This window comes from Pipistrellus kuhlii, unplaced genomic scaffold (genome assembly GCF_014108245.1).
Source record: "Pipistrellus kuhlii isolate mPipKuh1 unplaced genomic scaffold, mPipKuh1.p scaffold_m20_p_28, whole genome shotgun sequence".
Lineage (NCBI taxonomy): Eukaryota > Metazoa > Chordata > Mammalia > Chiroptera > Vespertilionidae > Pipistrellus > Pipistrellus kuhlii.
The window spans coordinates 1,311,987-1,336,292 of record NW_023425527.1 but is presented as its reverse complement, the minus strand read 5'-3'; the positions used below and the strand labels follow the sequence as shown (position 1 = coordinate 1,336,292).

At 48.2% G+C, this 24,306-nt stretch overlaps 1 protein-coding gene and 1 long non-coding RNA gene across 3 annotated transcripts in view; one reads left to right on the top strand and one right to left on the bottom strand.

The window, feature by feature from the left end:
• The window catches only part of AKAP1 (A-kinase anchoring protein 1), a 29,974-nt gene extending 11,391 nt beyond the window's left edge, over nt 1-18,583 (top strand). For both annotated transcript variants that reach the window (XM_036454166.2, XM_036454167.2), the window contains exons 2-11: nt 5,905-7,594; nt 10,163-10,296; nt 11,967-12,093; nt 12,252-12,379; nt 14,358-14,535; nt 15,241-15,391; nt 15,862-15,929; nt 17,355-17,428; nt 17,681-17,743; nt 18,231-18,583. In XM_036454166.2, the coding sequence (XP_036310059.1) occupies nt 5,929-7,594; nt 10,163-10,296; nt 11,967-12,093; nt 12,252-12,379; nt 14,358-14,535; nt 15,241-15,391; nt 15,862-15,929; nt 17,355-17,428; nt 17,681-17,743; nt 18,231-18,305 (2,664 nt within the window). In that variant the 5' untranslated portion in view covers nt 5,905-5,928 and the 3' untranslated portion in view covers nt 18,306-18,583. The remainder of the gene's footprint in view (nt 1-5,904; nt 7,595-10,162; nt 10,297-11,966; nt 12,094-12,251; nt 12,380-14,357; nt 14,536-15,240; nt 15,392-15,861; nt 15,930-17,354; nt 17,429-17,680; nt 17,744-18,230) is intronic.
• Nucleotides 18,433-19,482, bottom strand: LOC123653041. The gene is made up of 2 exons (XR_006742680.1): nt 19,014-19,482; nt 18,433-18,655 (listed from the first exon to the last, which is right to left on the bottom strand). It is a non-coding gene; the product is annotated as an uncharacterized LOC123653041 (long non-coding RNA).
• Between the last annotated feature and the right edge of the window lie 4,824 nt (nt 19,483-24,306).

Here is a 24,306-nt window from a genome sequence, read left to right as displayed (position 1 = left end):
GATTAGCCAGGCCTTTGCCTCTTGTGACCTGCTCTGCTTTGGCCATGTCGCAACTGCCCCTTGCGTTGACAGTAAAGGTCAGACTCCCTTTGTCTGGCCCCCGGCCAGCTCTTAAGCTCTGCTCCCAGGACTTGTTCTGCTCTCACTCCCAAAGATACATTGGGTTTAGAACCTTAATTGATGTCATTAACCCACCATTGCAACCTAAGGGAATTCTGGCCTTTGAGACAACCTTCCTTGGGTTCTCTTTGCCTGTTTCTGCAACTGTGCTCAGCGTGGTACTGATAGGTGTGTATGTGTGAGTGAGACATTGGCTCTTCCATCTGGATTGTGAGCTTCTAGTGGTCAGGAGCTTTTTCTTGCTGAAACTTAAACACATATATGTGCATATCCTCAACCCAAAAGGCACTCTTGTCTTCCTCCAGCAAACTTGAGGGTTGCAAGTGAGGGGCATGGTATTAGGGTGGTGGGAAGGGATGGAGGAGCCTTGGTCTGGTCCATAGCCTGATGTTATTCTCACAATGCAGTGGCAGCAAGTGCTGGGCTTCAGGTTCTGGATCATTCCCTATCTTTAGAAGACCCCCTTCAAGGGGAAAAGCACCTACCTCCATCAGCAAGAAGCTCTCAGGAGATGGAATGTCTTGAGCTTCCTTTTGTTGGTGAACACATAACCCTGGAATAATGGAAGAAATGTTCGAATTTCAACCAGACGGGGTTGGCAAAAGTAGGTTTACATTTGTGAGTATGCAAAACACAGAGCTTATTCTTGTGTTATTATTCATTTATTATTGTATTATTTTCTATGCAAGCTTACCTTTGCCCACCCCTGTGTAAAAGTCCATTTAGAACACACAATGGATATGACTTCACTGACCAGGCCCAAGCTCAGACTGGACTTATGAGACTCTTTGTACCAAGTTCTTATTTTTATGATAGACTTTCCCATTGATTAATTACTTGCAGCTTTTTTTTTTTTTTTTTTTTTTTTTTTTCTCCCCATAATAGCTGCAGACAAATAGGCTGACTCACTGGAACCAACACTCTTTGTACCATTCCCAGAGATTTGTTTTCTTGTTTAGTAGAAGGCCCTAGATTGCAATGCTGGTCATTGGGGTTGGGAGTGAAGCAATTACTTCTCCAGAGGTAAGCTGTTTTGAGAAGCTGCAGGTTCCTCTGGGAGAAAGAAGGAATCCTTTCAGAACCTGGAGTGAGTAGGTGGGCACTAAGGTCTTATGGGGCTGTGACACGTGCCTGTCCTCAGCTCTGTGTGACCACTGGGCAGGCAGCCAGTGTGCATCTATTTGCGGGCAAATGGGCCTGCTAAAAATAAGCAGGCAGCTATTTCATTCCATCAGATTCAAACTAGCCAAGTCTCCTCCCCACCAACCCTGAGCCCAGGCTCTGCATCCTTTTCCCTGACTGGGGGCCGGCCTTCCTGAGAACCCTGGGCCTCCGGAGTGGGGGAGGGAGGCAGTCACCTTCATTCAGTTTACTTGTGAGTGTGAAGGCTTTTAGATTCTTACTTTCAAATGCCACTTACATTTTTGAGAAGTACAGGTTTAAAAAAGAGAGAGGGCAGAGAGAGGAACTCAAGAGTCTTTTCGGGAAGGAAGGTACCAGAGAGCCTCGTTCGACTGAAACGTGTGCGTGCACATGGGGCAGCCCTGTGAGAATTCAGGAAAGGTTGGTACATCCTGCACCACAAGTCCAGGACTCAGTGTTCACATAAGTCAAGGAAAATGGCACCTTACCAATTCAGAGAAGTCTGTTTGAGTGAGGTGAGATTGGCTAGGGTAGGACTCTAGGAACTGAAGGGCGGGGGGGAGGAAGTGAGGGACTTCATTTGACGGGCAGGAAGTAGGGCTTCAGTAACCAGGAGCTCCCTGTGAGGTGCCTTCAATGAAACTCAACGAGGCTCTCACATCACCTTTGGGTGGTGTGGGCTGCTTATTCCAAGGGCTCTTGGCTCTGTTTGGTGGAGAAGCTCATATCTAATCACAATCCCCTACTGGCAAGGGAAAAATAAACCATTTCATCCCTCCTTGATCTCTTACCTCTTATCTCAAGTGCCCCGAGTACTTCAATTCCTTTCCTGGGCAGTTTCTGTCCCCAGAGGCAGTCGTGGAGAGAAGGGCTTTGCTTGGAAGAATGGTGGCAACTGGCTTCTGGTTCCTCAGCAGAGGGAAGGTCTCTCAGCTGTAGTCCAGCATGTGAATGGTGGGCACTGGGGACCCATGTAGGACCTTGTCAGAAATCTGTGGGTTGGGCAACATGGCACTAGGATAGCAGTATTAAATGCTTTCTAGGAGGCCCTCCTGGCACCATAACAGGGGTATCTGGCTTGGAAATGGTACAGAAAGTTTCCTAAGCTGTAATTAGCAGAGTAGCTACAGCTGCCTGTTAGCAGGGGGGCTGTACATGGTAGGTCTGGGGGCTTAGAGCCTCAGTCTCTAGGAACAAGCTGGGCAGGGAGGAGTAGGTGGGTGAGTGGTAGCGGTGTCTCTGAGCTACAGACCAGCAGGCAGGAAGTATGTATAGTGGCCCCGGGCAGCTGGTTCTGTGTTGAGCGTGAATCAGGATTAGGAGCAGAACATGTGAAGTGGTGGGAGGCCAGTGACATGGCAGGCCAGGGTCTGCCTGGAATGCGGTATTAGTCTCCTGGGATTCAGGACCAAAGCCAGGCTGTAATGTGCCTTACAGCCAGTTTCTTCAATCTCCAGTGGTGGGGTGGATCAACTGCTGGACCCCTTGGTTCAACTTTTAGTTCCAATGTGTGTGGGGGGGTGTATCCCAGTGTTTTGAGAGGCAGTCTGTGTTTTGGGTAACAACTGCCTCCCTTACACACACCCCAATTTGAGTTTATGGCCTTGGGCCCTTCCTGTGTAAAATGGGAGACTGCCACCTATGGGTTGTTAAGACATAGGATTCTTCTTCCTGTCTGCCCCTTTCCATTTAATCTTTTTTTCTGAGATCAGAGAATTGCTAGAACACTATGGGACTCATAAGTATACAGCCTGCTGAAATAGGATTGTCTAGTTAATAAGGAATCAGATATTTAAATTTACTGACAAGAAGAAAATCTGAGTTCAGACCCCCAGCCCTACTTCCTGTTGCATGTGACCTGTTGGGTGGGACTTAATCTCCCGACAGTAGGCTATATCTCCTGCATTCTACTTTTTCCTGAGAGCACCCTTCCCCCATAGCCTCTTTTCCTTCTTAAATATTTATTTTTATATGAACAACAGACACAAAGCAAATATTCCATAATCTTAACACTTTTTGGGTGTGTGCAAGTTGTTATAAAACAGTGATTTTCCAACTTGGCTGCATGTTGGAGTCACCTCAGTTAACAAACTTGGTGCCTGGATCTTTCCCTCAGAGATTCTGATTTAATTGATTTGGGTGCCATCTTGGGATTTTAAAAGCATCCCAACTGGTGCTAATGGGCAGCTAAATTGGAGAACCACTGAGAAATTATTAAAAAACAACAACAAACCTCTTCACAAAAAGAAGGAAGACTATCCATTTTCAATAGAATCCCAGTTTTTTTTGCATGGGATGATTATATGGACACAGACCTCACACGCACATGGTAGTCTACAGCTTTTATTTTTGGCATCACAGCAGTTTTTCCAAGTCAGTACACAAAGTCAGCTTCCTTCTCTAACAATGATTTGTCCCTAGATTCTACAATATATTTAGCAATTTTTTCTATGAGTTTTTTTCCCCCCCAAATAATACTTTGGTGAATATTCCTAACACAGACTTCTGCCTATGCAGATTTTTAATTTTTTAAAAAATACATATTTTATTGATTTTTTTACAGAGAGGAAGAGAGAGAGATAGAGAGTTAGAAACATTGATGAGAGAGAATCATCCATCAGCTGCCTCTTGCACATCCTTCACTGGGGATGTGCTCACAACCAAGGTACATGCCCTTGACCGGAATCGAACCTGGGACCTTTCAGTCCCCAGGCCGACACTATCCACTGAGCCAAACTGGTTTTGGCTAATTTTTTTTTTTTTTAAGAAAATATTTCAAGTGTGAGAATTTGGAGGCCTTAGGGTACAGTCATAAAGTTTTAAGAGCAGTACAAACTTCCCCTTTCCTTGGCCCATAAAATGTCTTATCACCACAGATCCATTAGTCAGTGGATTCTGGATTTAATGTGGAGAAGAACCTGAGTCCCATTCCCTTAACTGTATAACCTTGAGTTCTTTAAACCTTTAAGATGGTAATATATTCCAAACCAGGTGGTTGAAGATTAGGTGATTAGATAAGACAAGTATCTAGTGAGGTTCCTCATTTGAATATTAAGCTGTTAGCATTATTGAAGCTTTTCACCTGGAGGGTATAATACAGTGCCTTCTGAACCTAGGCTTCTGCTTTGTACTTTCCAGTCTCATTGCTTCATCTTCACATATTAGCAGGAAGGTTTATCCTTAAAGATAAGGGACTTTCTGGAGATGACATGCCCACACCTATAATTTAGAGAAACACTTTTCCTATCACCTTTTCAAACGTGCTTTTATTTTTATTTTTATTTTTATTTTTATTTTTTTGATTTGCTGTGCTTTTATTTATTTATTTTATTTTATTTTTTTAAATATATTTTGATTTTTTTTTGCCCCCCTCCCTCCCTCCCTCCCTCCCACACATCCCCTCCCTCCCCAGAGTTTTGTGTCCATTGGTTGTACTTATATGCATGTATAAAAGTCCTTCGGTTGATCTGTTATCTCCCCCAGATCTTCCTCCCCTCCCCGCTGTAATTTGACAGTCTACTTGTTGATATACTGTCTCTATATCTATCTTTTGGTTCATCAGTTTATAATGCTCTTTGTTATCCACAAATGAGTGAGGTCATGTGGTGTTTCTCTTTCATTGATTGGCTTATTTCACTCAGCATGATGTTCTCCAATTCCATCCAGGTTGCTGCAAATGATGAGAATTCCTTCTTTTTTATGGCAGCATAGTATTCCATTGTGTAGATGTACCATAATCAAACGTGCTTTTAAATCTTCTTGGAGGCTTGTTATGCAGCTTGCGGTACTGTGGGTTGGAAAGGGACTGAGATACTGTATTTCCAGTAGATTCCCTGGTTATGCTCAATGCTTCTGGTCCAGACTGTGCTTTGAGATGCAAAGTCCTGGAGCGGTGTTTCCAGCCTCTGCTGATCATCAGGCTCACTGTGTTTGCTCTGCTTTTGCCAGAAAACATTTAGATAAGTAGATACAACCAGTAAGAGTTGGTAAAGCATTTACAGTTAAGCACAAATCCAAATTAAGGTGTAATTCATATCAATGAAGGATTTGAGGGTTTAAGAAGACTTAAAATTTTTGCATACAGAATAAAATTTGCTGGCATGGGAGGCACTGAATGCAAGCATTCTCAATAAGTCTGTTACATACCTCTAATGAGAGCTCACCCTGCTCTACAAAGCACTTACTGTATATCTAAACTAATCCTCATACCTGTCATCTTCTGCAGCCTTCTTCTAGGCCATGATCATTTCTCCTCTTCTGGCTCTAACTGACCTAGGTCTCCAGGTCCCTTTTGCTCCATATACTGTTTCCCCTGCTCCCCAAATCACCTGCAAACACAGTTTGGTATGTCTGCCTTTTCCACCTATGCTGGTTCTGTTGTCTGCAGGATCAAGTCAAGACTCTGCAGTAGCTTTCAAGGGAGTGTGTGTGGATGAGGGAGCAGAAGAGGGTGTCTCTTCTTGCCCACCCACTTCCAGTGGCTCACCCAGAGTCATGGTGTGAAGGGATGGTGATCCCTTCAGGGGCAGGGAAAGGGAGAGCCAACAGCTCTGCTGTAGCCTGTCTATTGTCTTTCCTGTGCAGTCACATCAGGAACCTCTTACCTGGTTCTCATGGCATCTCTTTCTCCTCTGTTCCCAGGTGTGACTACTACAAGCCTCCAGGATGGCCATCCAATTCCGTTCACTTTTCCCTTTGGCATTGCCTGGAATGCTAGCACTCCTTGGCTGGTGGTGGTTTTTCTCTCGTAAAAAAGAACACGCCAGTAGCCATGACAAACAGGGGGAGGCTAGTCCTGTGGAGCTGAGGGCCGGCCCTGCCATCGAGGAGCTGGCCCCTGTGGAAGATGCCTGTCTTGCGGTAGTGACCACACCCCCCAGTGTCACACAACATGCAGAAGAGGAGCTGGCCACTGTGTACAAACCTTCCACAGAGCCCCCGGCCTTGCTGCGGTCACATCCAGCCTGTCGTAGATCAGAGTCCTCAGGCAGCGTGTCTAACACTACGGACACGAGAGTTCAACCAGGAGCATGCAGAGATGATAGTGCAAGGGTGGAACCAGCCCAAACAGGTGATGAAGCCAAGCCTGTTCCTCTGGAGTGTGCCCTGGCATCCCCAAAGGCTATTCAGTTCCCCCACGAAGCCACGGAGGTGTGCAGGAACGAGGCAGTGTGGGGCCAGCAAGGTCAGTCTGCAGCTCCCACAGAGAAGAATGGCCCTGTGGAGAAGGCAAGAGAAATGGGGGCTGAAGGCACTGGTGATGCAGTGTTGGGAGAAAGTGGGCTAGAAGAAGGTGTGTTGTCCCTGGAGCGTGCCTCTGCATTACAGAGCATCAAGGCGCCCAGCGTGACTTCCTTAGGAGGAGGGGGAGAGGAAAGGAAGAGCAGCCTGCCTCAGGTAGAGGGGGACACAGCAGGGAAGTTGATGAGTAGCTTTAATGAATTGGCTCATGTGAAGCAGGCCAAGGAGGATGAAACACTGGCACCCTGTGTCCGAGGTGGCCAAGTCTGGGATGGAAAATTGAGCAAAGAGGAGCCCTTGGATAAAAATAAGGAGACCTTGGATAAAAATGAAGAGATTGAGCAAGCTGCCTACCAGATCATCTCCAAAGTGATCTTGGATGCAACTGAAGAAGTGCTGGTCACCACTGTGGGCAAGATGGCAGGTTGCATGTATCAGGCTTCAGCTGGTCAGCTCCAAGAGCAGGAGGAGGAGAGGTGTGCCCCAATCTGCCAGAAAACTGCCCTTGGGCAAGATGCCTTGGAGTCCACTCAGGCCACAATGGAGGTGACCACAGCGAAGGCAGTCTTAGACCCATTGGAGTCAGCTTTGGACCCGTTGAAGTCAGCCTTGGGTCCGTCAGATACTGCCTTCCCCTTGCCAGGCCTGCCAGCAGAGGACCTGCCACCACCACCAAAGACTTATGTGAGCTGCCTGACCAGCCCTCTGTCTAGCCCCACCAAGGACACGAAGCCAAAGAACTCTGTGCACCACATCGCCCTGGCCCCCTGCCCACCACCAGCCGCCCCCCTCGGAGAGTCGTTGGACAACAAAACCGTCCTGGTGGAAGATGCTGGCTATGTCACCTGCATGTCTGACAATAGCCAGGGTGTCCCTTCAGAGTCCTCCGGGCAGTGCTCAGATTCCGTCAGCATGTCAGGGCTCGAAGACTCTTGTACAGAGACCAACTCAAGCCCTAGGGACAAGGCTACCACCTCCCCACTGCCACAAAGTACTGTGCCCTTCAGCAATGGGGTGCTGAAGGAGGAGTTGTCAGACGTGGGGACTGAGGATGGATGGACCATGGATGCGGAAGCAGATCATTCGGGAGGTAGGAGATCTTGGGTGTTCCTCACTCGGAGGATGGGGGTTCTCCCTTTATATAGTAGGAAACCCTGCCTCTCTCTGCTACTTCTGTGTCCCAATCAGTGTGCAAAAGGGCACAGTGGAGAGCTGGTGGTTAACTGAAAATTCAGGCTGCCTTAAACCCAAAGCCATGGGAGTTGTAACTTGTTTCCCTAGCCCATCTGACAAAATCAGTCAAAGTTGGGTTGGGTTGACCGATTAACCTAAGTGTGTCTTGCCTCTTTTTCTCTTTTAAACCCTAACTTGTTAATGTTTTTTTGTCTTATTTTTTAATGGAGAGAGTCCTCCTTAGCTTTAATTCCCTTGAGTACCGAGAGTAGGTGTGAGCTTTTTAAAAATGGTTTATTTCCTTTTAACCTTGTGCTTGTTCCCATGTCTTCACCTGCTTTCCTTCTCCAGAAGCTCTTTCCTGGTAAGTGCCCAGTGACTGGCCCCAGCTTTGCATACTTGTGGGAGGCTCGCACTCTGCTGCGTGTTGCTGTCACTCTGTGCAGAACGCCTCAGCCATTTTCTTTCTGTGCAGCTGCAGGTCCATCCCCAGGAAAGAAGGGCACTCGGGTAATGAAGTGCCCACTGGGTTTTTCGAGTGCTGACCCCAGCGTAGACAGTTCAGACCGCTAACTTCCAGGTCAGCAGCTCCTGACCCTGTTTTTTCATCCACCCTGGGGCATTTTCATTGATCTCTTGGGAAGAGGCATTCCCCTCAGGGTCTCTGACTGTCTTGCCCTGAAACCTTTTCCTATCATTTCACCTTGAGGCAGGTTGGGACTCTTTCTTTGGAATTCAGGAGTGTTCCACACATTACATTTTACCACCTCTGAGGTGCTATTGATTATGACACTACTGTTTTTTATATACCTTGGAAAAAAATCAAAATGCTGCGGATCATGAATTTGGAAGGCCAGAGACTGTAAGATGCACTCTAACTTTAGGGATGTTAAAAGTTGTTTGTTTGTTTTTTAAGGCATTTTAAAATGGGTGGAAAGTCTTAAGAATAAAGGGGTTTCCCTTTGCCTCTTGCCCCTCAGGTTAATTAACAGCCCTCTGGCCTTGTCATGCCAATTCTAGATTGATAACAGCTATGCAGAAGGCTTCCAAGTTTAGGCCTCGTGGAAGAGGAGGCTATGACTGAGCATGGTGATGCGTGGGGACGTTGTTGATGGTAGATAAAAGCCTGGTAGTGCCAATCACTGAGCACTCAGTTGTGCCAAGTACCATGCTGTATCTTACCTACCCACCCCCATTTTCATGGTAGCCCTGCCTTGTGCGTGAGAAAGCTGTAAGCTGGCCTTTGAGTGAAGCCTGCTAGAATCCTGGTGTGGTCTGAGCCACCTCTGAGTGTTATGGGGTGGAAGGTACTATCCAGTCCTGCTCTGTCAGGTAGAGCCTGGGGCTGGCATTATCAGAAGGGTATGGACCGGCTGTGACCAATTGTTCTCCTGGTAGGCCTGCATCTACTGTCTGGCTCCAGGGGCCATGTGGACCTGTTGGCCCATCACCTTCCCCCACCCTGTGTTAAGGGAGGAGGAGGTCAGTTTGATGGTGACTTAGCTGGGAGTGAATCTCCTAAACTTTACTCCTTTGCATTCAGACAGTACATGGGATTATGCCCGGGGTCTGGAGAAACCAGTGCAAGATAACCTAATTAGTAGAATCTCAGGGGTCCTCTATTTCTGGCAATAGAGTTGTTCATATTTAAATGAGAGCCACTTAAGTGAGGCCGGCCCTCTGTTTTTCTTTGATGGTCCCTTTGGCACACTGTTGGTCAAGAGTGGAGCAGCCCAAGTCAATTCTAGGCTCCTGCTGCCCACCCTCTCCTCTTAGGAGTGAACTTTAGTTCAGTCTTTGAACAAGGGCATTAGAGACCCGCCATGAGCTCAGAAGAGCACTCAGAGTCGCACAAGTCAGGCCTAAGCAGGGGAAAAGGAGGGCCTCATTTCTGTGTCTACTTTCGGCAGGGCTCTGATAGGGAATAAGAATGGGGCCTTCAGACATACCAGCCACAGGGGAGTTTTTCTAGCTCTACTTGGCTAAAGGCCGCTGGGACCTAGGGGCCTTGGGACCTAGGGACCCTTGGTCTGAGGGGCTGGCATTTTCAGAAGGGTGTGGACTGGCTGTGACCAGTTGGTTTCAGGGGAGGCCTGCATCTAATATCTGGCTCCTGGAAACATGTGAAGCTGTTGGCCCATCCATTCCCCCACCCTCAGGACTCCCCCCTTCCTGAGCCAGTGTCTTTCTTCCCAGTTCACCACTTGTCTGCTCCAGCAGCTGTGGCTGGGTGTGGCTGCCAATTAAGCAAGTTGGACTGTAAATGACAAGCTAAAATTAGGTGTATCTACACCCCCAGCCCTCCTTTCATTGGGGTTGTTCTGAGCCTTCTAGACTTCCAGTTGACAGTCACCTGCCAAGCTTGAGGAGGGGGTGGGGGATGGGGGCCTTGGGCCTCCCAGGAATGTGAGTTTGGGAGTTGTGCGTTATTAATTGCTCTGAGCCGGTGTCTGGGTGTCTGTGCATGCTGCTTCCTCTCCTGCAGGCTCGGACGGGAACAGCATGGATTCAGTGGACGGCTGCTGTGGACCCAGGAAGACAGACGCTTTCCAGAATGCCCAGGCAGGCTCTAATCCTAAGAAGGTCGACCTCATCATCTGGGAGATTGAGGTGCCAAAGGTAAGGGTTGCAAGCTCAAAGTTCCCAGGTTCCTTGGGCTTGGGTGTCGGGTTCAGGGGAGGGACAGTCAACCTGGAGTGGCAGCTGAGCCCAAGGCTTAGGGGAAAGGGAGTGCTGTTTTGCCACGGTTCAAAGAACTTCCTGCAAAATGGAATTTCTCCAGCTGCCTTGTGAGTATCCTATTCTTATCCTCTTCTAACTCCAGGCCTCTAACCTCCCCTGGTTTTGTGTGTGTGTGTGTGTGTGTGTGTGCGCGTGCGTGCGTGCGTGCGTGCGTGCGTGCGTGCGTGCGTGTGTGTGTGTGTGTGTGTGTGTGTGTCTCGGGGCTCTGATCTGCCTGGAGATGGCTAGCAAAACCAGGTAGAGGACATGGGCCAGCAAGGAGTCCTTTACTGTGCTCTGCCCAAGCTTTCCACTGCAAAGTATTTTGTAATTGAGAACAGCATAAATCCATATTTTAGAAAACTTGAGAAGTATAGAAATGTATAAAGAAAACAATCAGCTCTAATCCTACCTCCGAGAATGACTGGGAAGGCTTATTTCCTTCTCATCTTGTTTGTGCCCTGTGGTTTTTAAACACAACTGAGATTATGTTGCTTTAATTAATGCTTTTAAATATTTAACAATTTAATTTTTCTGTGCTACTCTTTGAAAATGAAATTTTAACTGCATTATTCATTGTGTGAATGTCAATTTACTTCACTACTCCCCAATTCCGGGGTGCTTAAGTGGTTTCTAGCTTCTTGCTATTCTGATTTATAACTTACTAGCTCGGTCTTGATGTTTATCTCTGGGGCTCAGAAATAATTGACCCACTTTATTTTCCGGGGGCATGTAGCTTCCTGCCATGTGGAGACTTTGCTGGCTTTGAACTCGGGGTCAGGCGGGCAGCTCAGACTCATGGTACTGGCTCTCTCTGTTGTTTGCTCCCCCAGTGATTCTGATAACCACCGTGCCCTCTTCTCCTTCATTGGCTGCAAAAGGCATACCAGAGCAGCTCTGGGTGCTGAGGGACCAGGCCCCTAGTAGCTCCATGGGGGTGGGGTTGTTTGGGAATGATTCAGAGCTTCTTATGTCATGGCTAAGTTTGCCTGCTTGTTTCTGCCTTGAACTCTGGTGTGCTGGGCATTCGGTGAGCTACAGGCTCTGAAGGTGCCAGCCTGCTGTCAGTTGGCAGCAGGAGCCCAAAGGATCTTTCTTAGACCTTTATTTTCAAATCGAGACTCTTTATCTTTGGTCCTGAGTAGACCTGAGGAGGTGGAAGAGTTGTAAATGCACCCTTGTGCTGAAACATCTCTTAGTCTGGATCTGGAAGAAGAAAATGCTGCCTTTGCAGCTTTCTGGATTCAGACCACGTTGTCGGGGATGCAATGGGAACTGCTGAGTCCTGGAGCCAGACTTGCAATGCAGCTGTTTAGTAGCTGTGTGATGTTGGGTGAGTCACTTAGCCTCTCTGGGCTTGTTTTCCTCATCTGTAAAATGGAGATTAAAAAGGTATCCATTTCATTGGTATTGTGAGTAAATTCGAGTGCTTAGAATAGTGCCAGGAAAAGGGATGCTGACATGTTAACAGACAATATGTTTGAGTTTGACCTTGTGAAAAACAAAGGTAGGTCTTTGGAAGTGGTTTTGGAGGAATTGGTTTCCCATTAACTAACTCTTTTTCTCAGCACTTAGTCGGTCGGCTAATTGGCAAGCAGGGGCGGTATGTGAGTTTTTTGAAGCAAACATCTGGTGCCAAGATCTACATCTCCGCCCTGCCTTACACCCAGAATGTCCAGATCTGCCACATAGAAGGTCAGTGGGTTTCAAGCCCTTTAGCTGCCTTTTTTTTCTGAGGCTAAAGTTAACACCTTAAAGGCACACGTGAACTCTAGGAGAATTCCTGTGGAATGGGGGGTGGTTTTGCTTTGTTTGTCTTACCTGCTGTGACTCCTCCTTCCTCCTTCTCTTAGGCTCTCAGCATCATGTAGACAAGGCGCTGAACTTGATTGGGAAGAAGTTCAAGGAACTGAACCTCACCAATATCTATGCTCCCCCCCTGCCTTCGCTGGCACTGCCTTCTCTTCCAATGACTTCCTGGGTGAGCATGCTCCTGGGGGACCAGGACTTCTTACATCCCTTTTCCCCAACAAGAAACTCCCAAGACCATGGCCAAGAGCCCCTTGATGCCTCTGCCCTCTCACTTCTAGCCTCCATTGGTCTGTTCTGCTTCTAGCCTGTATCCTCTGGGGAAGGCTTAGGAGCTGGAGTGCCTCTTAGCCAGGGGCCTCTTAGTCTCTGATTGGAAGGACCACTCTCTCCTGGCTCTGCCACCTGGGCACCCTTTATCTTCAAGGCATTTGCCTAGAAAGGACTGTAGTCCACCCAGGAGACTAGGTGGGTCCAGGCTGGTGTGGAATTCCTTGAAGCTGGAGCAGTGTCTGGATGAGGCCCCTGTTGAGGGCCTAAGATGGGCTTTCCCTTAGGTAAGGCAAATCTAGCGGTGGCCCCGATGAAGGAGTCCCTTCCCCATCCCACTTCCCAGGAGGTACCTAGATTATAAAGGAGAAGCAGTAATTCCCCCTCCCCCCCAGACCCAGGAAGCCATGTGGCTCTTTGGAGGTTGCCCTGAGAGTTGGGCAAGAGAAGGAGCTGACATCTCAAGGGTCCCTGTGTCCTGGGCAATTGAAGAATCTCTGGGGCTTGTCACTCATGTCCTACAGTGTACCTCCCCCCTATATGGGCCTCATCTTACTGAGGCTACAGTCGTGTGCCACCTAGTGACAGGGGTTCGTCCGAGAAAGGCGTGTTATTGTTGTTGGCGTGAACACGGAGTTATAACCACACAAACCTAGATGGTACAGCCTACTACACCTGAGCTGTGTGAGACACCAGCATTGTCTGTACAGTTCTCACTGACCAGCCCGTCGCTGTGACGCGCGTGGCTGGACTGCATTTCACACATGAGCTGAACATGCTGCCTCGAGAAAATTTCCTGCCTGGCTTTTGTTTCGGACAGTGGACTTCTTGGTTCAGTATCTTGCCCCCTCCAGAGACCTTGTGCCTTGGGAGAAGTGTGCTGCCCTTTTCCTTTCCCGTGGATATTTGGGAGTGGGCTGAACCCCACTCCACCCTTGACTTCTGAATCAGTGTTTTCCTTAGGAGGCGTGGCCCCAGACCCACTCTTTATTTTTAGATAATTGAGTGGTGGGTGTGGCTTCCTTCCCGTGTTCTCTGGATGGCTAGTGGGACTGGAGGGGTGGAGGCCAGGACTCCCAGTCAAGCCTCTTGTGCCACCTGGGTGGAGGATGGACCACATGCGCTGCTGTGTCCACAGCACCAGGATGGTTTCTGTAGCTTAGCATCTGGAAAGCTAGTATGTGTGGACAGTTCTTTCAGAGACTAGTCTTGGCCTCTTCAGGGCCTTTAAAGTGGGGCTTGGCCACAGAGCAAACCTACCTTCTAAATCCCAGCGGGGGAATGAGTTGGGAGGATGTCTGTGGAGCCTAGAGAAGAGCAAATATGACTCAGACTGTTGCAGACTTTGACAGTGGACCCTTGTTGACAGAAAGGTAGCATAAAGAGATGCTGTCCAACCATAAGCTCCTGGGGTCAGCTGCAGGCCCAGAGGAGCTAGCTGCGGGGCCTGAGGGCCTATCCACCTTGACACCTTGCTCACAGTGGCTGCCTCATTCCCTTTGGCCTTCCTGGGGTCTTAGAGATTCAAGAATGCTAGAGGTGGGGGCTGGGGAAGCTTTGGTCCGTGGACCTTGGTCAGTTAAGGGGAAGCCTAGCACGGCCTCCAGAGCCTGCTCCTGGGAGCCTCCCTTCCCAGCCCTGTGTGAGGTCGCCTCTAGTGGTTATTCATGGCACAGCAGGACAAGGGCCATAGTGGCGTCTAAGCACTTGCATGCTTAAGTAGTTTTCCTCCATCCCCTGCCAGCTGTGTGCCATGTGCTTTGGATTGCCATGCTTTTTTCAAAGAGATGCCAGTTCAGAGACTTGTCCTGGGACCTCATGGCTTAACCCAAACATGAGAAGGATTACTGAAGTGCCTGCTACCCCTCTCCTCTCCACAGCTCATGCTCCCAGATGGCATCACTGTGGAAGTGATCGTGGTCAACCAGGTCAATGCAGGGCACCTGTTTGTGCAGCAACACACGCACCCTACCTTCCATGCACTGCGCAGCCTGGACCAGCAAATGTACCTCTGCTACTCTCAGCCTGGAATCCCCACCCTGCCCACCCCGGTAGAAAGTAAGTGCTGCAGGAGCCAGGCCAGGGAAAGGTTTTTGGGGTGGCTTATTCTTCTCCTTGGATCCTTCATGGACCAGCATTTCTGACTTCATGCTATAGGCTCAGTTGCTTGGCTAGCACAAGCTGCTGTTTGTACTGGCTGATGGAGCCATGGTGTGGAGTGGCGTTTTTGTTTTGTTTTCCTTGAAATACATTTCTGTTGATTTCAGAGAGGATGGGAGAGGAAGAGAGAGATAGAAACATCAATGATGAGAGAGAACCATTGATGAGCTGCCTTCTGCACTTCCCGCACTGGGGATCGAGCCCACAACTGGGGCATATGCCCTGACCGGGAATCGAACTGTGACCTCCTGGTTCATAGGTCGATGCTCAATGGATGGGCTGTATTTTGCTTTTTATTCTGGTTCATCTGTGTCCATGTGAGGCTCCAGTAAGTTTCAGAGTACATGGACGTAGGTGAATGCTTTTGGTCTGGATGATTTTAGGATGGCACCCTGCTAGGCTGAATGTCCCACATCCAGGTGCTTTTGTAGGCCAGTCTTAGGCTCTGGGGAGGCTTCAGGGACTCCTTGCTCTTCAGGTTCCCTGGTACTTGGAAGGGCAGGCCTCTGGGAAGGAATGTGGGCAGGCGGGTAGCATTGACTGGGCAGCCCTTGGTGCCCTGGCCTGGGCCAGGCTTGCCCACAGCTCTCTCCTTTCCTGCAGTAACAGTCATCTGTGCAGCCCCTGGTGCGGATGGTGCTTGGTGGCGAGCACAAGTGGTGGCCTCCTACGAGGACACAAACGAAGTCGAAATTCGCTACGTGGACTACGGGGGATATAAGAGAGTCAAAGTGGACGTGCTCCGGCAAATCCGGTGAGTCCAGGCTCCTTGCTCAGGCACACACCCTGCTTAGGAGGGGACGGATTTCTGTTGGTTGGCTCAGTTCTACTAAGCCTGGGACACGGGTTACTTTTTCTTGCTATCTGCTCTGCTTTAACAGTCTGATATAAACAAACTCCATTGCTCACCTCAGCCAAACTAAACCAGGTAGGCCTATCTTAGAAGAATTTCCCTGAGTATCATATGGCAAAAGCAAAGCAGCTTCTTTTTAGGAGCTAAATGCAAGAAGACCCTCTGAGGTCAGGCTTGTGGCAGAACTGGCAGCCTGCATCCAGGTGTGTGGGGGCTGAGCCATCATAGGTATCGATATCTGTCCCATCATGAGTATCTGCTCTGCTTCCCCCTGGGCGGCTGGGCTCATGGCACTAACAAGATAACTACCAGCCTGGAGTGGAGTCAGTCTTCAGGGACATGCTCAACGTGTTCCTTTCTTGTTGCTCTAGGTCTGACTTTGTGACCCTGCCTTTCCAGGGAGCAGAAGTCCTTCTGGATAGCGTGATGCCCCTGTCAGGTAACAGGTGTGGGCTTCTGGCAGGGTGTGTTTGTGTGTGGGGGGGGGGGGGGCGGGCAGTTGTGAGTAGGTCTTTTAATTTGAGAGCCTCATTTTCACCTGGAGGGCTTATGCGAACATGGAATGCTGTTACTGTCAGTTTCTGATCGATTGATAGCTTTGGGCCGAGACCTCAGTACTTGTATTTCTGAATTCTCAGGTGAGGCTAATACTGCTGGTCCATGGGCCACCCTTCCAGGTCCACTGCTCTAGACTATACCTGGGCCTCCAGCTTAGAGAGGCTTCTGCTGCAGGTGCCTTCCAGATGCAGTCCAGACCCAGAGTCCTGGCACCTGGGGTTGAGGACAGGCATTGTGGCCATTGGCACTCCTCAGCTGGGCCTCAGTTTCTGCGGGCACTGTGAGGATCACACTGCCACACACCTGTCCCCTGTGGTGCCTTTGACTGATCACATTGCCTGAGGGAAGGGGACTGGCAGTGTGATCCTGGGCAGGTGACTTAGCCTCGATTCCTTCGTCCCCCCTCTGGAAAATGGGAGTGGCCAAGGAAATTACATGAATCTAGAAACTGAGATGTGGACTCTGGTCAGGTAGCAGCTACGTATGACCAGGAGTTTTATATTTACTAGTCCCTTGATTTCATGCTCCTCCCTTCCAGGTTTGCCCCATCTAATCTTGTTCTTGTTTAAAGCAGTGAAATGCTTTAGAAGCACTACAGTCTGGCTGTGGTCTTGTTGGCCAGAATGCTGGGCAGGGTCTTTAGTTTTATTTCTCTTTATTACTTTGCCCATGCCCAACCTTCTCCTCCATTTCTGTCCGTCTCAGGACTTATCCAGGCCCAGCTGAAAGGCTCCCTCCTCCATAAGATATTCCCAGACCTTCGTAAACCTGCCTCTCACTTCCTCACCATCTCTTGCCTTGGGTGTGTTCTTGCATGTAACTTCTATAATCTGACGAAGAAAGCTGCCTCAGTGTCCTGCCTGCTATTCTATAGTTATTGCCGGTATTGGGCTGTGTGGCCACTGCCTGGGTTTGAATTCCACCTGCACCACTCTCAGAGCTGGTTGACCTTCTGCCTTTGTCTTCCATGTTCCCACCTATAAAGTAGGGTAGCACCTGCCATCTCGTAAGGTGTTAACTGATCCAGTGGAAGGACGTATCCAACATGCTCAGCCCGGTCAGCCCCAGATAAGCGGCAGTGGTGATGTTTCCACTGAGGCAGGGTTCCTGTCCACCTGCTCCTCTGTATGTGGGTAGCACCTAGCAGGGACCCTGAGTGTGTGCAGAGACCTGGGCTTTCTTACACCAGAAGGTCTCAGGCTCCGTGGCAGTATGTGAGGCCTTTTACTTGGAACACACCTAGAAGTGTGTAGGTGACGAGCACCTGGCCTCAGTGAGAGTCTAAATGCTGCTTTTCCTTCTAAAGACGATGAGCACTTCTCACCCGAGGCGGATGCAGCTGTGAGCGAGATGACTGGAAATACTGCTCTGCTGGCTCAGGTGTGTGGCTGGTGGGGCATGGGGGGGGGGGGGGGGGGGGGGGGGGCATGGGGCAGCCGCACAGGCTCTGTCTTAGGAACCTCCCAGCTTCTGCAGAGCCCACCAGCCTCACTCAAACAGCATCTGGGCCTCCTGAGAGCCGGCCTTTCAGTTGCCTGCCTTCCTGTGGTTCCTGCCCTGGGCTCCAGCTGTCTTCACAGAGAGGCACATGGGCTCACTTCGAAACAGACTCATTTTTCTATTTGTTTTCAGGTGACGAATTACAGTCCGACTGGCATTCCTTTGATCCAGCTATGGAGCGTGGTAGGAGATGAAGTAAGTTCTGTCCTATTTCCCTGCATTACTGGCCAGCAGTGATGATCAACGTGGAGCTAGTCAGAGGATGTAACTACAGACCAAGGTCTCCCAGAGGCATTTAGCAATGTCTGGAGACCTTGGTGGTTGACACAGTTGGGAGTGGGTCAAGGGCAGGGATGCTGCTAAACATTTTACAGTGCACAGGAGAGCTCCCACTGAGAATTATTTGGCCCAAAATGTCGGTGGGCCTTGCTAGACCTTCTGCCCATGGCGTTTTCCTCTCCTCATCCCATGGTATTAAAGCTTAGGTTTCTCAATGCATTGGAAAGCCTGTCCTCATGCCAGTAGAATACAGAAGTAAATGCCCCCGTTGGCCCAGAAAAGGAGTCACACCCACCGCCATTACTAGTGCACGTGTTGCCTGTGGTGGCTGCCTGGACCTGTCAGAGGGAGCATGGCCCCTGGGTGCTGGGGGCAGAGATCTCAAGGGGACTTTCTTTTCCAGGTGGTGTTGATAAACCGGTCGCTGGTGGAGCGAGGACTTGCTCAGTGGGTAGACAGCTACTACACAAGCCTCTGACCCCTGCCGCAGCCGCTCGAGTCTTTTTTGCACTGTTGAAATTGGGCTTGACATTCAAGGCAAAGACTTTACATCAGAATAACAAATGTTGTCTTCCTCAGACAGTCCTTTTTTTTTTTCTTTAAAAAAAATATTATACGGTAGTCATGTTGAGAAAGGTGTTTTGTCTCTGAGACAAGGAAGGAGCTGTGGGTTCTTTTTAAAGCCATAGGATGGTGTTTAACAGGCCAGTCGGGTTAACCTGGTTCTAAACTGTTAAAAAAAAAAAAATGTGGAAGGAAAACTGTCTCAACCAGTTATCCCATTCTCCCCCCTCCCCCAATCCTCTCCTCTTCCTTCCCACTCCCCCTCTCCCCCATTCCTCTCCTCTTCCTTCCCCCTCCCCCTCCCCCCATTTCTCTCCTCTTCCTTCTCCCTCCCCCATTCCTCTCCTCTTCCTTCCCACTCCCCCTCCCCCCATTCCTCTCCTCTTCCTTCCCACTCCTCCTCTCCCCCAATCCTCTCCTCTTCCTTCCCCCTCCCCTCCTCCCCATTCCTCTCCTCTTCCCACTCCCCCTCTCCCCCATTCCTCTCCTCTTCCTTCCCACTCCCCCTCTCCCCCAATCCTCTCCTCTTCCTTCTCCCTCCCCCTCTCCCCCAATCCTCTCCTCTTCCTTCCCCCTCCCCCTCTCCCCCATTCCTCTCCTCTTCCTTCCCACTCCCCAGCACCCCCAAGCCAAACTGATTGGAGCAGACAGGCCAAGGGATGTGTTGCTTGTTTGAGAGGGTTTCTTTTGCTTCAAAATCTTTCTTCAGGGTGCAGGACATGAACTGACTAATTGGTATTGATTATTTGTACAGCTGACATAAATGAATTTATGATGTTAACCCAGTTTTTATAAACTTCACCTACGTGTCTAAGAAGGCAGACTTTTTAATGCATATGTAAATACAAAGCAATCAGACCTCTCTCTGGCCTTGGTCCTTGGGAGAAGGGAAGTGTTTGTTACCTGGCCAAGCTTGGTCTTGATTTGTAACCATTTTCTATTTGTGCAAACAATGTAAATATGTGTTTAAAAATGTAATATTTTATACAAGATACACTGGAGAACAAAGGGAACTCAAAGTTTTTCCACTTCCGCAGTCCAGCTTCCCATCAGCTCCTCCGCTGGGGCTCCCGTGGTGCCCCGAACACTGAACAGGGTGGCTGTGTGATACAGATTGTGATCCGGGGATTTTTTTTTTTTCTTCTGTACAAATTTGTTTAAAAAAAAAAGCAAAAAAAGCAACAAAAAAAAGCAGCTCATTGAATTACCTTGCAGTGGTGTGTTTGATTCTTTTTTAAACTGTTCTCCTGCGTTGTGCAATTTTAAATAAGTAACTTAAGCTTATATAAATCTTGAATTGTATACTCTAGAGCTTTGAGTTCGTTTGTTCCATGGTGAAAAAGGTTGGGGAGTAAAGAGGGTGGTTGCAGGGTGGTGGGGCTGGAGAGCTATGGTTCTTTGAAGACAGGTTAGCCAGAAATTTCCACCTGACCTTTTCCCTCCATGCCCCACAAGGTGGCGGCAAGCGTCCTTTGGCTTCCCCAGTGAGTATCTCAAACAACCGAGTTTGAGTTTAAAGTGCTGGTTTCCAGAATTCTTTGGTTATGCTTTTTTTTTTTTTCTCTTTTCCTTTTCTTCTTTTGTTAATCCACACTAGAGGATACTTTTTCCATTGCTTTTCAAAAAGTGGGAGGGAGGGAGGAAGAAAGGGAGGGCAGGAGGGGGGCAGGGAGAGAGATCAGTGTAAGAGAGATATCAACGGGTTGCTTCTCACATGTGCCCTGACAGGGAGTGGGGGGTGAGGTGGGGGTGGGAGGGAAGCATACTCGCAACCCTAGTGTATGCCCTTGACTGGGAATCAAACTCACAATCCATCTATGTGTAGGCTGATGCTCTAACCACTGAGAAACACCAGCCAGAGCTGGTTATACATTCATAAAGGCCTACTAAGTTATTACCATGTAGTGCTAAGAATGATATAAAATATACATACATGTCGAGAGCAGATGATAAATCTTGACTTACTAGTCTCTCCTCAAAGGCAGACTCAGGCCCCTGGGGTCTGCGGGGAGCTGATATAGCCCCAGGGCCCTTCACACTGAAGGAACTCTGCAGAGCTTCGATAACCCGTGGTTAAAGCCAGTTTCCCTCCTCTGAGGAAGAGGTGGTGAATGGTGCCAATGAGGTGAAATCACGGACCTGGGCCTGCCGTGCAGAGGGGCCGCACGAGCTCCCAGCCCCGGCGGCGATCGGAGTGCTTCAGCCAAGTGGTGTTACAGCAGGCCCTGGCCTTTTCCGTGCAGCCCTCACCACTGGAGCAGCGAGGAAATATGGGAGACCTCAAGCTAGTTTGGGGAGAGCTTATAAAGCCTGGTGTGCAGGTTTGGACTTATATTCGGGAGCCATGGAGGGGTTTTAATGGAGGGAACTGCACAGTTTGGGTGCAGGGAAGAAGATGGGGCGGGGCAGGGGGGGGGCGGGGATGAACAGAGACCAAAGCCAGGGGCTTCCTCTGGAATGTCTACTGGGTGACAAGCGATGGAGTCGGCATCCCCGGATAAAGGCCCCATGGAGAGGAAAGCAGTGGGCACAGGAGGTGGGCTGCCATGTGTCTCAGGTACTTTCAGCTGAGCCTTCCGGGGACGGTTTATTGAACATGCTGGAGGTTGCTGAAGGCCTGTGCTCTGAAAAAACACTTCTCCGATTATGTGGGCCTTTGATTACTTTCTATGGTTCTAGAAAAGTTGATTTTGACCATTTTGCCAGTAATCTTGTTGCTTTTTTTTTTTTGAATCCTCACCCGGGGATATTTTTTCCATTGATTTTTGGAGAGTAGAAGGGAGAGGGAGAGATAGAAACACCAAGGTGAGAGAGACACATCAGTTGGTTGCTTCTCACATGCCCCCGACCAGGGTTGGGAGCTGCAACTGAGGTACCTGCCTTGACTGGAATCAAACCCAGGACCTTTCAGTTGATCCCTATCCATTGAACCAAACCGGCTAGGACAATCTGGTCACTTTTACGGAGGAACAGATTTCTAGAGGTCCAGCTCCGCCATTCTGGCACGTACTTTTTAGACTTGTTCTTTGAATCAATTACCTGTGCACCACCCAGTGTGTTTGAAAAGTCCCGGGAAAAGCCATTGCTGGAGAGGTTGGTGGCCTGGGCTGTCGGAGGGAAGTGGGATGCTGGCCTGAGGAGGCTCGAGTTCTCAGCCTGTTCTCCCTTCAGATACTTGTGTAAGCGGCCTCCCCTCGGGGCCCTGGTAGAATTGGGGCGGGGGGGCTGGTTCTAGGGTGCTGGTACACCTCATACAGCCTCAGCTATGCCACATAGCGGGATTTCTAACCATCACAGGCTTAGGATAAAACAAGTTAGTAGCCAGAGTTATGAAGTGCTCACTGTTTCGGACACTGCTGTTTTACAAGTAGACTTGGTCCTCACGGCAACCCAGCAAGGCAGACTGGCCTGGAGGTGGAAGGTGGTGATGGTAGAAAGTGGGTTTTGGAAGGAGCTGAGCTGAGGCTTTGCCCCTGCCGGGTTCCCTCAGCCATGGCTCCTCTGAAGCCTTGGGAGGAGGACGGTGCTTGTCCCGTCTCCCCAGATAAACGCCACTGTGGGTAAATGATCGGCTCATGGGAAAGTTTTGAAACTTTGAATGAAAAAAACCAAAACATTACAACAGGAGAGATCAGTCATTTTGCTTATATGAAAAATTAAAATCTTAGTAATGTAAACCAGATCAGAAAACACCTGTAGCATCAAGGCCAACAGGGTGAGCCTTCTAATGGATGATGCTGGGCTCAAAGGAAAGCATAGTCTCCATTGGGAAGTGTGGACACATTTGGGCAGGAAGATGGAGAATCAGGGGTATTTCTAGACCAGCGCTGTCCAATGGAAATATAAGAGCCTCCAGTGTAATTTAAATGTTCCTAGGAGCCATAATACAAAGGAAAAAGAAGCAGCTTGAATCAATAATAGTGTGACCCTTTATCTCAATTCAATATGTAATGGACATTAAAAATATTAATGAGTTACTTTACTCAGTTTTTGAAATTGGTGTGCATATGTCCCACTTCCAGCCTTCTGTCCAGACTAACCACAGCTCAGGTGCTCAGTAGCCACAGGTGGCTTGAGATAACCATCCTAAGACTAGTAGTCCTCTGATTGCAGGCACACAAATGCTAACAGCCTTCTTTCTGCGTGTTCTTAGTCATTGAAGAAGTGCTGGGTTCTTCTCACATTTTCCCAGATGAATTTCAGAATAATTTGGGGAAGGGGATCATGGCTAGTGTTCTGAAGAATAATGCATGTTGGTTTGGTATAAAGTTTTATGTAATCTATGAAATTGGGCATGTAAATTATTCAAATTTATTGTTTTTTTTGTCCTTCCCCTCCATCTTTTATTTTATTTTTTAAATAAATTTTTATTGTTTATATTATTACAAATGTTCCTGTTTCTCCCCCCCCCCCCATTGCTCTCCTCCACCAGGTTCCCACCCCACCCTCTGCCCTTTCCCCACCCCCCACTGTCCTCATCCATAGGTGCACAGTTTATGTTCAGTCTCTTCCCACATCCTCCTCTCCCCTTTTCCCCAAGAATCGTCAGTTCACTCCCCTTCCATACCTCTGATTCTATTATATTCAACAGTTAATATTGTTCATCAGATTTTTTAAAAAGTTTCCTTGGTTTTTAGATTCACTTGTTGATAGTTATGTATTTGTTATTCATAATTTTTATCTTTATTTACTTTCTCTTCTGAAAGAACCCCCTTCAGCAATTCATATAACTCTGGTTTGGTGGTGATGAACTAACTCCTTTAGCTTTTTTTTATTAGTGAAGCTCTTTATTTGGCCTTCAATTCTGAGTGATAGCTTTGCTGGGTATATTATCTTTGGCTGTAGGTTCTTACTGTTCATCACCTTGAATATTTCTTGCCATTCCCATCTGGCCTGCATGGTTTCTATTGAGAAATCACCTGACAATCATATAGGTGCTCCTTTATAGGTAACTACCTGCTTTGCTCTTGCTGCTTTTAATATTCTCTCTTTGTCTTTTGCTCTTGGAATTTTAATTATGATTTGTCTTGGTGTGGTCCTCTTTGGATTCCTTTTGTTTGAAGTTCTGTGCGCTTCCTGGACTTGTAAGTCTAATTCTTTCACCAGGTGGGGGAAGTTTTCTGTCACTATTTCTTTCAGTATGTTTTCGATATCTTGCTCTCTCATCTTCTGGGACCCCCATAATTCTGATGTTGGTTCGCTTGAAGTTGTCCCAGAGGTTTCTTACATTATCTTCCACTTTCTGGATTCTCTTGCTTTCTAGCTTCTGTGGAGGAGTGTCTTCTGGCTCTTTATGTTCCAAATCTTTGACTTGATTCTTGCGATCTTCCATTCTGTTTTTAGGACTCTGTGTAATATTTTTTATTTCAGACAATGTATTCTTTATTTCTTGTTGATCCCTTATCATTTCTTGTTGATTCCTTATTAATTCTAATTGATCCCTTTTCATATCCTCATAGGTCTTATCGACCTTTTCTAGGAAATTCTTGAAAAACCTTATAAGCGTAGATTTGAACTCTATATCCAGTCGCTTTTTGTCCTCCATTTCTTTCATTTGTGATCTATTTCAGCGTTTTTCAACCGCTGTTCCGCGGCACACTAGTGTGCCGCGAGATGTTGCCTGGTGTGCCGTAGGTGCAGACAAGACAAGAATTTTATAATTTTTCACTATTTTGTTTACTTAATATTTCATAATAAAGTAATTATAAAATACTTTCTTTGTGTTTATTTGATTCCTATTCAAGAGAATTACTTTATATATAGTCAATATAGGCACAGAGTTAAAATTTTTAACATTTTCTAATGGTGGTGTGCCTCGTGATTTTTTTCATGAAACAAGTGTGCCTTTGCCCAAAAAAGGTTGAAAAACACTGATCTATTTCCTTATGGGGCGAAGTTTCAGGGTGGAGCCTATA